Source organism: Neolamprologus brichardi, chromosome 7 (assembly GCF_056152115.1).
Source record: "Neolamprologus brichardi isolate AB-2024 chromosome 7, ASM5615211v1, whole genome shotgun sequence".
Taxonomy (NCBI): Eukaryota; Metazoa; Chordata; class Actinopteri; order Cichliformes; family Cichlidae; genus Neolamprologus; species Neolamprologus brichardi.
This window is the reverse complement of record NC_142110.1, coordinates 5,848,810-5,862,066: the sequence shown is the minus strand read 5'-3', so window position 1 is coordinate 5,862,066 and position 13,257 is coordinate 5,848,810. Positions and strand designations below refer to the sequence as shown.

General features: G+C 42.8%; 1 protein-coding gene across 1 annotated transcript in view; it reads right to left on the bottom strand.

Annotated features, from left to right (window-relative positions):
- Positions 1-1,167: 1,167 nt before the first annotated feature.
- Positions 1,168-13,257, bottom strand: part of b4galnt4a (beta-1,4-N-acetyl-galactosaminyltransferase 4a) — a 178,464-nt gene continuing 166,374 nt past the window's right edge. Inside the window, exons 10-20 of the mRNA XM_087842937.1 lie at positions 10,641-10,805; positions 10,205-10,314; positions 8,259-8,359; positions 7,930-8,003; positions 6,328-7,846; positions 5,535-5,917; positions 5,261-5,414; positions 5,100-5,172; positions 4,199-4,352; positions 3,860-3,986; positions 1,168-3,242 (exon numbers count right to left, since the gene is read on the bottom strand). Of these exons, the coding sequence (XP_087699063.1) occupies positions 3,128-3,242; positions 3,860-3,986; positions 4,199-4,352; positions 5,100-5,172; positions 5,261-5,414; positions 5,535-5,917; positions 6,328-7,846; positions 7,930-8,003; positions 8,259-8,359; positions 10,205-10,314; positions 10,641-10,805 (2,975 nt within the window). The 3' untranslated portion in view covers positions 1,168-3,127. The remainder of the gene's footprint in view (positions 3,243-3,859; positions 3,987-4,198; positions 4,353-5,099; positions 5,173-5,260; positions 5,415-5,534; positions 5,918-6,327; positions 7,847-7,929; positions 8,004-8,258; positions 8,360-10,204; positions 10,315-10,640; positions 10,806-13,257) is intronic.

Below are 13,257 nucleotides of genomic sequence, written 5' to 3'. Positions count from 1 at the left end.
TCGAATAATGAGAGATTTTGTAGTGGTTAAGTAGTAGTGCACTGTAAATTGTGCTCATTCAGCACCAGTTCAGCAGAACTAATAAAAATAGGCTTGTTACTACCTGCTTCTCATTAGTCTGCGCTTACATAGGCAGGGTGTGTCTCGATTACTTAAGGGGTTTAAAGCACAAGACTCACTCTACGTACCTGCTGGACCGCAACAGTGGCTGCAATAAATGTTATCTTGTATATACAGACTCACATGTTACAGGACATATCGTCCGTGTGCTTGAAGTGGAAAAACCCAGTCCTGATATGTACACGCACTCGTATCATGCTGTATTAGTCAGTCATAGAAACTGAAAAAAGTAAAGTACATGTAAACTCCCCGAATTTCTTGCTGTTAGTCAGAGCTAACAGAAGACACACGGGACACGGGAGAGGAGATCACAAGGGGTCAACGCTTGCCTCATCTAGACCTTGTTTAGCTGTGGTGTGGACAGCGCTTACCTCATGGTCTAGAGAGGAAAGCCACAACCGTGTCAATGATTAAATGTCACTTCTGCTGGGAAGTTTTTTTTTTTTTTTATGTTAGCGTCATGACGTTTTACTTCTCACATATCACTCATGTGTGATCAATACACAATAAGTTCTCTGGATGTATTAGAAACCATTTTTCCTCGGAGGAAGCGTCATTACCTGTCTGACGTCATCGAATGTAGTGTTTCCCAGAACAAATTCATGTGTAATACTCTGGCTGTTTTGTTCATGTAGCTTTCCCGAAAACAAATGTGTAGCATATAAATAATAACAAAAAGCTATAATTTGCAAATTCTTCGAACGCTATAGTTTACAGAAAATATAGCAACGGGAAAATGTTATTTATCCTTTATATTGACAAATAGATGTTCATTTAAAAAAAATGAAAACTGGAAAAGTCAGCTGTAGTAAGCTTTATTTCTCTGGCAATGAGTCACCCTACCTCTGCTCAAAATATGTTGAGCAATGTTATTTCCATGTCTCCATTTTACCACGTCACGGCCCGTGTGGGACGAGCACCACCGTGTGGTCAGAAAAACAAATAACATTTTTATTTGACTTTTGTGTCACTTTTTCTGTATTGAAACCAGGGTTCCAAAAACATAAATAAACGCACAACAAAAAAAAAACTAAAATATTATCCAGATGTAAGGATAAAAGTTTATTTGCAAAAACAAAAAACAAACAAACAAACAACAAATGAAAATAAAAGTACAATACATTCTTAAAACCTTTTCTCTACAAAACAATTTCACAGAAATTACCTCGGAATGTATACTTATTTTTCATTTTGTAAATGTTTCATATATATATATATCTATATATATATATATATTCTTATATTAATGTGTTTCCTTTATTTTAAATAGTCCCATGTGAATGCAAAATGATGTACAGTGTAGACCTTTTTTTTCTGTAGAGGCAAAAAAGGTCTAGAGGGCATTTTGACAATCATATAGTCAATAACAGATCGTTAGTGTTCATCCATATACATGTCCAGCCAAGAGCCCTCCAGCCACTCTTCCTCAATATAAGTGCCATGTTGCATAAACAGAAGGCATTAGGAGCCCGGCCTCCAGCCAAAATAATGGGAGCAGGTGGGGTCCTACTGGACTGCAGCTGCCAGTGACTCTTTATCACACCCTCTGTTCCCACTCAGTAGTCATTCTTAACGATTCTCCTTCTATCTCACCAGTGAACACTTCGTATCACTAAAACCTCAATCAAACCTGTCCTTTCTTTTGAGATAATACAATAAACGGTGACACTTCTATGATCCTTTAAAGAGAACATTAATTTCCTCTTTTTACAGTATATCTGAATTTACACTGACATTACAGCCCGCTGATAAATACCGTCGTATTTCCGTTTGTCCCGGCCCTCGTCAGTCATTAAAGTAGCTTAAAAACTGCCTGCAGCCAAACCCTGATAAAGGCACACATTTGTGAAACAGCCATGCCTTGCACCACCGTGTCCCACACATGAACTGGTCTCCCTTCTGTTAGCGCTTAAAACAAACTCAAACAGAAGAGTATCTGTATTTTCGACAGCCAAGCATTCCCCGTCTCCGTGGGATTTTAATACGAGAAATGAAGTTTACAAACAAAAAAAAAATCCTGTCAGTAGATCTGAAATGCTCACAAATTCAGTGTTATTGAACAGGAATAGCATGCCAAATGTAAGCACATGCTTAGTCCAGATAAATAAAAGTCCCTTGTTAAAAAAAAATAAGAAAAAGCCCCTCATCACTTAAAACAACCAATAGCTTGCATTATTACAAATGCTCTATTTTAAAATTGACATTATAAAATAATATTACAAACAGATACAAACACACAAATTAGCATGACAAGCAAAAGGATAAAGAAAGGAATAAAATAAAGGTGATACAGAGGGAGAAAGAGGGGCAGAAAGGGAGGTATCTGTTTGAGAAAGGGCTTTTTCTGAACGGAAAACTTTCTGTGGTTTATAATATCAGATACAAAGAGGAGTTCAGCACCTCAGTCGTTCTAGTCAATGATATTTAACAGGTAGAAGTTGATGTACTGCTTTATCAAACAAAGTGTTCCCCTACTTGAGCTACAACCCTGCGTCTGAATCGTCCGATGAACACGTTGACACACATTCTATTAGGCTCCCGCGTGAGAGCGTGTTAGCAAAAAGATCTTAGGTTGTCTTCACATCTCCGTGTTAGAAAAAAAAAAAGGGTGCTTTCCGTCATGGCAACGCACCCACACACCTATATATACATACCCACACATACAAACACGCACGCGCTCTCTGCTTTCCAGTCTGTCTGAAAACATTGCACCAAAAAGGACAGAGAAAAGGAGAATAAAAATAACTCTTCTCTCTGTACAGTAGTTCAGTCAGCGAGGCAAAGTGATGACTCGGGTCCGTCTGCGTAAAAAGCACGCCTCCAAATTTTCAAATTTGGAATCAGTTTCTTCGTACAGACAAATACACGACAGGGTCCGAGGAGTCCCTGAAAGGAGCCTGTTTCGAAAAGGCAGAATTCAGGCAGTGAGCGAGCTCCGACGGGTCTCTCTCTCACACACACAGTGGGTCTGCAGGCAGGTTTAGGATCCTCTGACCAACAGGCTGCGCTATCCCTTGGGAGTTTTTTTGTTTTGGGCATTCCACATGCCTCTCTTGGAGTGGTAGTAGTGAAAGAAGTTCCTCAAGCGTAGTCTTTCTACTTCCAAACCGTTCTGCAGGACCCTAACGAACGAGACAGACAGAGAGAAGTTTCTTTTGTTGTCTCAGATCATGCAAATACACTAAAAGATAACCCTGATTTTCATGTTTCATGTACTTCTAAATGAGAATTTGGACATGAACAACATGAACATTAGAATAAAGGTACGCTGTATTTTATTACCTTGAGCGTTCAAACAACACGTTGATAGCTGTGTCCTTGCTTTAAATTACTTCTTTTAAGTCAGGTAAGATCTTTTTTTTTCCAAGTCAGAAAATTGTGTTATTCTGATACCGCATGAATACATAATAATCTTCGGTTTCTTTAGCTCAAGTTTTGAAATTGCTACAGCTATAATTTCCTCTGCCACAACACAGATTAAAGGACTAACATTGAAAAATGACAATTTAAAAGATAATTTCCTGATCGCTATAAACATAAATGTTCAGCTTTTTAAAGCTTCTTTTGATCTTCCCTTCCTGAGCTGCACTTTTACTAATAATATAAACTTTTACATAACGCAGGGACATTTTTTTACAACATGCACTGCTTTTACGTAGCTTTTGAGGTTAAATTAGATGTTCACTAGTTTGTTCACTCTGTCATACATGCTTTGAGAGTGTTTATGTTGCAGAGCTACCTGTCCAACAGTTCCCAATCCTCTCCACCCCAGCGGTCTTTGAATTCTTCCGTGTTCATCCCTCCAATTTTATCAAAATCAGATTTATAAATTCCAAACAGGCCAAAGCCGTTTACCTCCCAGTAACCTTAGAGACAAAAGAAAAGCACTGAGTCATACAGTTTGATGGTGCAGCAACAGGAAAATCTGATGCCTACACATGATTGTGCTTCAAAAAGTATATTTACTACACATATAAAATAAAAATCACATATATCACCGTAACTGGGGAATGATTTTCAGTGCTTCTTCAAACTAAGCCTTTGTTAATATGTAACACGTGTATTTTTTGTGTGTTACCATCGGGCTCCTGTGGTGAACTACCACAGCTGAGTCTCATGACAATGGGAGCAAAAGCAAGGCGTCCCTCCACGCAGTGCTTCCTGATGCTTTCCAAGATGTTGAGAGGGAAATGGATGTGCAGGTCACACAGGAATACGATGCTGTGACTGTCCTGTGGGAGAAAATGCAAAGAAGCGCTCAAGTATGTTTGCTACATCCAAATGATATCAAAATCCTTCCTTCAACTGGGCAAAAGAAGCGTCTGATTTGTGTGCGTAAGCTGGTGCAAGACAAGCGGATGTTCACATGCGCTTTACCGCTTTTTACACGGGCTTTTAGGATTAACGAGAGCAGAAGCTCTCTTTAGGTCTGTGCTCGGCATGAGTGGGTTGTCGTCACGTCAACAGCCCATAGGTCATTTAGATATGAGTGACAGTCCTGTCATCCCACCATGACAGCACTGACAGTCAACTGACGGATCAACGTCTGTCCAGACTTCCAGCTGCTCCATTCTCCCATGGGTGGGTTATGCATGCGTGCGAGACAGAGACAGCCACAGAATGGTGTAAGGGCACATGCACACAAATAACCTGTGAGAGGGAGTGGATGTGACAGCTATGGCATACATATGACAGAGGATATGCGGCTATTTGTCTAAGGAATTCCCTGTCAGCCACAGCTGGACTCTGTGCGAGAGCGCCAAGGAAGGCAGTAGGAGGCTTGGAGATAAGGGCGAGATCCACAGTCCATGACAGACCAACCTCACTGTGATGCATTCATTATGCATGAGTGTTCTTTCTGCCTGTCCATCAGCCAGTAAAGGTCATGCGGTCCGTGCAAGCGTCTGACCTTCAGTGAGTGGCTTTTGCCTGCCAGCTCACATATTGTCGTCTTCTCTATGTGCGCTTGTTTCACTGACCTCAATAGTGTCCACTCCCATCTGCAGTCCTGCCGAGCGCTCAAAGTTGCCTTCTCTCCTAAGATACTCATATCTGCCAAAACACAAATATATATAAAGCGCGGCAGCCTTTAAAATATTACAAGTCACAGCACACAGCTCCTCGTGTCGCATGCACACACCTTGGCACGCTGCTCTCTCGAAGTGCCTGCTCCACGTCCATATCTTCGCTCTCAAAATCCACAATGATGATGCTGAAATTGTCATCCTTTGTCTGCCGGTGCAGATTCTCCATGTCAGAGATGAACTGCTGCACCCAGCGAGCCTGGTTTTTTACTGAAGAACAGCAATACCAAAGGCAAAAGGACAGCGAGTTGAGAAAACAAAGAAAGTATAGGCAAATAAATTATTCATCTGAAGGATGCTGAATCTGACCTGGATTAATTTTTGACTCACCTGGGACCACAAAGTGTACCATGACATCTTTCCTCCATTGGAGCATGACCGGCTGGCATAGCAGGGGCTTAGCATATGCAGTGCTCCAGGGTGTTGCTGCTGCTCGGCCAGACGACTTGGTGGGAGGAGGAGGCGGCGGTGGGGTGGTGAGGCTGGGAGTGGCAGTGGAAAGGGCCGAAGCCGGTGCTGAGGCAGGGGCAGAGTCTGTGTTCTCTAAACTTTCCTCCCCCTGCTTGCTGCGGTGTAGCAGCAGGTAAATGTATTCTGAAAGGCGTACCACGCTACGTCCTCTCTCCATAAGCTCCAGCTCCACGAGGTACCGGTTCCCTCTTGCCGAGTCGCGCCGCTTTTCAACGTTGATAATTCGCAACAGGGTGTAGATCCTAGAGCGGACAGACAGAAAATATTGAAAATACACAGAGAGGTTGCACATATAGAACACAACGTTTTACATCATTGGCACAAGTGGATTAATTATTGTTTGTGTGTACAAACCACTTCAAAAAGCTGATTCTCATTATCTGCGGCGCATTGAATTTAGCACGGATGATGAAAATAACAACAGAGAAGCTACTTCACACAAATAACATCGAGGTTTGCACTATTGAAGAAAATTGTAATCAGCATACTGAAGACTGAGAGCAAGACTTCAAAGCACCAGGACATGAGCAATATGTTGCAGCAAAATTACCTTTTGCTTAATATAACGATTTGCATAAGCACCGCGCCTAAACTAACAAGGACGCAGGGAAACATAGACCTTCTCTGTTTTATTTCATTTCGCCATGCTTACCCCCCATTGCGCTCATTGAGTTTCTCCATGTACTGCGCCAGCACGTCCACCACCTCGCTCTCTGCTAGCTGCAGGTTCCCAGACACATTACAGCGCAAGTCATTCCAGTCAGAGCGCAGAAGCTCAAAGTCCATCGGATTGACTGAGAAAGTCCTCTGCCAGTTAATGCTCTCCTCTGCCCAACCCGGCCGAGCCTCCACCTCCTCGTAGCTGTAATCGGACATTTCACCCTCCTCTGGCTCTGGCTCGGGGTCGGGATCAGGATTAGAGTGGTTTGCATCTTGGTCGATATCTGGAGGGTTGGGGTCTGGCTGCTGCTGGGACTCTGTAATCTCTGAGGTTCGCAGGTAAGAAGTAACCCGTGATTGACCTTGGATTGTGTTGTCTGTAAAGTTTAATCTTGGTGGGGCAACAGAGGGATGAGGGGGACCGCGGTGAGAGGACGGTTCGATTAGGTGGTGTTCTTTACTGGGTGGGTCGGCCATGATAGTAGTCTTTAAATCCCGGTGCTCTCCTTTGCTTTTGCTTTTCTCTGGCTGTTTTGCCCCTGCTGCCTTGTTAGAAGACTTTACCACACTTTCATTGTGTGTGTTGGTGCTTCCATTGTGAGGAGAAGCCTTACCTTCTTTTATAGGGGGGTTAGGCCAGAGCTGAGGCGCACTAATCAGACTCCTACTTCCTGTTACGCCTCCCCCACCACGTCTCCTGGCACCCAGGTTTACCAGCCTGGTGGTCTTTCCAGTCTGATACAAAAAGACTCCTGGGAAAACCTCTCTAGGGTGGCGAGATGCCCTCTCGTCCCGCCTCTCTCGCCGCTGCTCCCTCTCCTTCTCTCTCTCCCTTGCAGGCTTGGGCCTGGTTATGTAGATCTTGTTCTCCTCCCTCTTCTCTTTTTTGCTCCCGGGAAGCCTATCGTGGAGGTTGTTGCCATGTGCAGAGTTGCTGAGGATCTGCCTGGCTCGGCTAGCAAGGGCGGAGAGGGACGACTTTTGGGGAAAGAGAAGAGAAGACTTGCTGAGTTTAGTCCGTGTGTCAACTCCCCTGTCTTCTCCGCCACCTGTTCCTCCGCCTTTCCTGGCAGGGTCTAGTTCTGCAGAATCAGTGTGGACCCAGGACAGAGAGCGACCCCCAACCACGCTTTCGATATCAGGCTGAAGAACCCTCGCTTCGATGTTTTCAAGTCTCTTCCCCGTGTCCTTTCTCATATTCTCCCTTGTATGATCTCTCCCCCAGTCTCTGTCCAAATCCCTATCCATCTGTCTGTCTCTGCGAGGAAAACGCCTCCTTTCTCTGTGCTGTATGATACTGTTGACTGGGCCCTCATCTTCTTCATCATTAGGATCCTCCTTCTCTTTCTCCTTGTCTCGACCAGCTGGTGTGGGCTCAGACTTTGATTGCCGATAGGAGGGATTTGAAGTATGGCTGGTCTGGCTTGGATAGGAGGGCTTCTTGGGTGACTGTGTGCCAACAATCTCTGCCTCATCCTCTGTATCTACCACCTCCTCCTCCTCTAGGAAATCTGGGGACACGAAAGAGACTTAAAGTTGAATGAGAGTCTATACGTGTGCGGGTGGGTGCACGTGTTTGCTCATTATTAGTTACCATCTGGGTTCGGGAAGAAGAACGGCCTGTCATCTTCTTCCTCATCCATCTTCATATATTTGTAGAAACCAAACCTGGCAGACAAAACAAGAGGCAGCACAGGCGCACACACACACACGGCCACACGCATTAACAGAAGGTTGAAGTTTCAATGTGCCTTGCAGCATAATACACTTAATCTCTTAGTGAGGGGTCACATGAATCACTGCCATCAGATTCACAGACACTTGAACACTTATTCTGCATAATCAGTGTACGCGCTCATATATACAAGACAAAGACAAATGTTCCCATACCTCCTTAAGAGATAAAAGTAATAATGCCCTTACTTCTCCAAGTAGATAGGGGACTCTCTGTAGAAACACTTGTTTTCTCGCTCCATGTGGGTGAGGCGCGTGAAGTCATTAGGGTAGACGAAAGACAGATAGACCTGATAAACAGAGACATGTCAATCAGAAATGCAATCACCTCAGAAAACAGTGATAGGAAGAAAAGTAGGGCTGCACGATTAATCGTTAGAAAATCGCGATCTCGATTCATACTTATGTGCGATCTCATTTCTAAATAACAACAATTAAAAAAAAAAAAAAAAACCCGCATTGTACCGCATTTTGATCCGGGACGTAATCTGCATAAAAACAAGCGCTCACTCTTCCTGCTCAACAAATGACAAGGGCGGAGCCTTGTACCACGTGATACAGAAGCTGCGCCGTGTGATGCTAAAATTAGCAGGGAAAAACAACGGAGAGCACGCAGTGTTGCCAACTTAGCGACTTTGTCGCTATATTTAGCGAGTTTTCAGACCCCCTAGCAACTTTTTTTTTTAGAAAAAAAGACGTGAAAGCGCATATCGCTTTTACTCTCAACGAGCAGCGGGTGCTGTAACGCAGTCAGTTCTTCTTTTACTCTTATGCTGTTTTGTGGATCACAAGGTTTAAAACTACTTATAAACACACACACACAAAGTAACTCCACCAGAGTGCCTATTTCGGGTCACTTTTGCCGGTCGAAGCCCGGATAAAGGAGCAGGGTTGGAATTGTGACATTAAAAAAAACAATAATTGCTAAAGGAAATTTAATTTGTAGTTCTAAATAAATTCTAAATGCATTTAGGACGTTTTTTACTCACTTTATGTCTCTTCCACGATGTTATTTCTCTCTCCAACAACATAGGTTATAGTTACATTAGCATTACCAATTATGCAAATTAGGCGATGACGTCATTTAGCGACTTTTAGGACAGCCAATAGCGATTTTCCTTACTGAGGAGTTGGCAACACTGAGAGCACGTCAGGGATGACGAGAAAGTGACTGGAGAAAATCCGTCCCGGTCAACCACCCAAACATCAATAACGGGAACCTTATACAGCGCTTCCCTATACCCGTCAAACTCCCGCAGGCACAAAGAAATTACGGAGGCTATTACTTATCACCTGACCAAAGATATGGCTCCATCAACACTGTGCAAAACGAGGGATTTAGGAAAATGATCAACACCCTAGACAAACGCTACACAGTGCCGTCCCGCAACTATTTTCCTATTGTTGCACTACCTGCTCTATACACGCAGTGTCGAGCAATGGTGGAGACGGAATTTCAAGCAGTACAACATTTTTCGGCAACAACCAAAGACATTTGTTGTTTTTATGTTTATTTATTGTTTTTATGTTCAGTCTCAACTGTTACGAAGTTGATGTGCAGTTAATAAGCGCAATAAATATTTATACTGGAAAAGAAAATCGTGAGAGAATCGTGATCTCAATTCTAAGCCAAAAAATCGTGCAGCCCTAAGGAAAAGTTTAAACTATGTGCACTTTGTGACAGTGTTTAATTACAACCAGTCACTTTATGTAATGCTGCATTTTGATAAGGTCATTCTTGTCTAATCTGAAATGGATTTGCTGTGTAACTTGCATCTCTCTCTCATACCAGTTATCGTTCATTTTTGCAGATGTTGCAGTAACCTGTGCTGCCCTAAAGGGGGGAGCAGTGCTCAACACTGTCCTCCACTTTGTTCATGCTGTGCCTGACACAAAGGGAGAGATGCAGTGGCGATATCCAAATCAGCACAGATGTAGCTTCTCTGTTTCTCTGTTTCCTGCGCAATTGATCGGGATGTTACACTGGGAATACTTTTTAAGGGCCACTACCATATCTGGTCACATTTCTGATGACCCCGCTAGTCTACTTTTAGCAACAGCTGACTGTCGAAAAATAAAAGCTGATTCGAACAAAAGCATCACTCTTTTTGTGACCCAGATGGAAAGTGACTTACGAACTGCAGGCCCTGGTATCTGGCAATGGGGAAATCTTTGACTACATAGGTTGGAGAGTAAAGACAGGCCGGAAGAACGTTTTCCAGTCGAGAGGGATCAATCATAGGGGCTGAGAAGAGAGAGAGTGACAGAAAGAGGAAGAGGCAGGCAGTTATTCAACAACTAGGCCAAACCAACGTGTGTATAGAACACTTTAATAAATAAATAAATGAATAAATAAAAATCTAAGAGTCAGATAGGTGAGTGACGAAAAAAAAGCAGGAAAATCCAGAAAAAATGGAACACAGCCTACTGGATGAAATTACAGTCTGAATACAGCTAAGATGACAGCTGCAGACAATCGAGCCAGACAATCAGGCATTTAGAGAAAACGACAGGCCAGAAAATCAGGATGAAGACAGAGAAAGAGCCTGAAATGATGAATGGCAGATTTACTGCTATAGAAGGTGTCCCTGGGATCCGGCTTCAGCATATCAGCTCCATGCAGGATGGTACGGCCTCCCTCCAGACCCTGAGGCTGTGTCTCCACTGGGAGACGGATGTGACTGGCCAAGGTCTGAGGGATGTGGTCCACACTGTTCATCTTCAGATTGGACTCATCTGGAAAGAAAAGCAGTGAAGAGACATTAAGTTAGAGTCAGCGGAAAAGAGGAAGATTCTTTATCTCATTTCCTTTTTTATGCTCCTCACAATGGACAAATTTCATATTTAATGTTTAAAAGAAGATACGATTCGAGTCACAATTACAGCAAAATCGCTACCATCTATGACGAGGTGGCGACTGAGGAAGGAAGAGACAGAAGGAGAAGCAGAGGGGAGATGGCACAAAGGAAGCAGAGGAAGAGGAGGAGAACACTAACAAAAGCTGAAGTGAAGGATCGGAAAAAAGTTGAAGCAAACAAAAGCAGAACAGAGCCGAGTCATAATTATACCGATCGATAACAGGGTAGGAGGAGAGCGCACGCGTGATTAATGGCACGTCAGTGGCAATGCCTGATGGGAGAAGTGCTTTATAATTAGCAGGGTGGTCAGCATAATTTTTATCCTCAGGAGGGTGAATTGTGTCCACCATCTTTCTCTCTTTTTTCCCCAAACAATAAGATATCTGTTGATCACATTGCTGGTTTTTACTACACACAAGTCTCGCAAATGTTGACTAATGGGCTCGTTGATCAGCAAAACAATGGAACCTCTTTTTCTTCCTGTGAAAAATTTGCATCATTTTTCATATATTTGTATTATTATCAAAACCACAGCATTCATTTATGTGCAGCAGAGATACTGAGATGGATCTTTGCGACAAAAACAAAGGAAACCAAAGAAAAAATGCTTGTTTAACTTTACACATTTATAGCAACATAGACACAGACCTCCAACGGAGCTCTAACACCTCTGCGGTCTTAAAGAAGGCCCAACAGCGTCTCCACTTTCTGAGAATCCTCAGAAAAATGGACCTGAAGAAGGAGCTGCTGACCGTCTTCTACCGCTGCTCCATTGAAAGTGTGCTGACATATTGCATTGGTGTGTGGTTCTCCAGCTGCACCACAGCACACAGAAAGGCACTCCAGAGGGTCATCAATATGGCCCAAAAAAATCATTGGACATCCTCTTCCCTCCCTGAAGGATCTGTACAGCACTCGCTGTCTCAGGAGGGCACGCAGCATCCTACAGGACTGCACACACCCAGGACACCGGGTGTTTAAGCTGCTGCCGTCTGGCAGGAGGTTCAGGCTGCTGAGGTCCTGAACAAATAGACTCAAGGACAGCTTTTACAACAGGGCAACAGCCCTGATCAATGCAAATAGCTGACCTGATTGGCTACCTCCCTGGACTTTTTTAGGGGGGAGGTAACAATGTTTAAAACAATAGCAATAATAATTAATGTGCAATACACATACACTTCTTCTTTTTTATTACTAAGTTAATATCAACTTGTACTTACATTTTCTTAAATATAGTTAAAAAAGATGAGCAATTTAAGATAGAATTCAGATGTTAACAGGGAATTTACAAAACAGGTTGTACACTGTAGTAATCAGTAGTTTATACTGGGTTTTTTGTTTTGTTTTGTTTTTAAAGTGTGCAGCTGACTGACACTGCTTGTGTTTTAGACTATAAGGAGTTATCAAACCAAACTCCTAGTGCCTTAATGGGATTTAATTTCATTATAAAAATGCTGTAAAGGGTGTAAACTTGTCATAATTAACGTGATAAAGTTCACAAAACCACCTCATTTTGAGGCAACAAAAGTTTCAGTTCATTCTGTAGGACTTGCCCTGTGTGCATTTTATTTTTAACTTACCAAAACAATTTCAATCCTAAGTTAATATACTGTGTTGTGTTGTTTGTGTTGCGTTGTGATGTGTCATATCGTGTCGTGTTGTGTTATATGTAGTGCCGACGTAGGACAGTTTTCCAATTTCATCGTACTACTGTACTATGTATGACTGTGCAATGACAATAAAGAGTTATCTTATCTTAACTAAGTTGACTGCATCTTCGATGTTTTTTCACTTAAATTATAAAACATAATCTGTGGCATTATTACACAAATGGAGCTTCCAATTCGGGTTGTGCCAGTAAAAAATTATTTTGATACTATAGACAGAAAAACACTCGCATGAGCAGAGAGAAGCGTGGCACAATGAAAGACATAAAAATAGCTTGAAAATATCTCTAAATATATTCAAGTATTCCACTTATACAATGCAACAAGTCCTACAACTTTAACTGGTGTCCCAGAGCAAAGAGATGCATGTTTTTGCTCAAACAGGAAGGATCATTAAATAATTTCCAGAGTGAGTGAATGGAAAAAACAACTGAGGGAGGCAGAGTGACATGAGGGAGGAGAAGGGATGGGTGGGAGACAGATGAGGAGATGGTAATGCTCGAATCCAGCAGGTGACCTCATATATGGTACGAGGCTTCATTCCTCTCTGTCACAGCTTGTCATAAACAAGAAGACAGGATTTGGCATGCATCCACATAACACTGCAGCTTTGCCCAAGATGACAACTCCACACATCGTTTTCTGTGCAGCTGGCATTTCCCC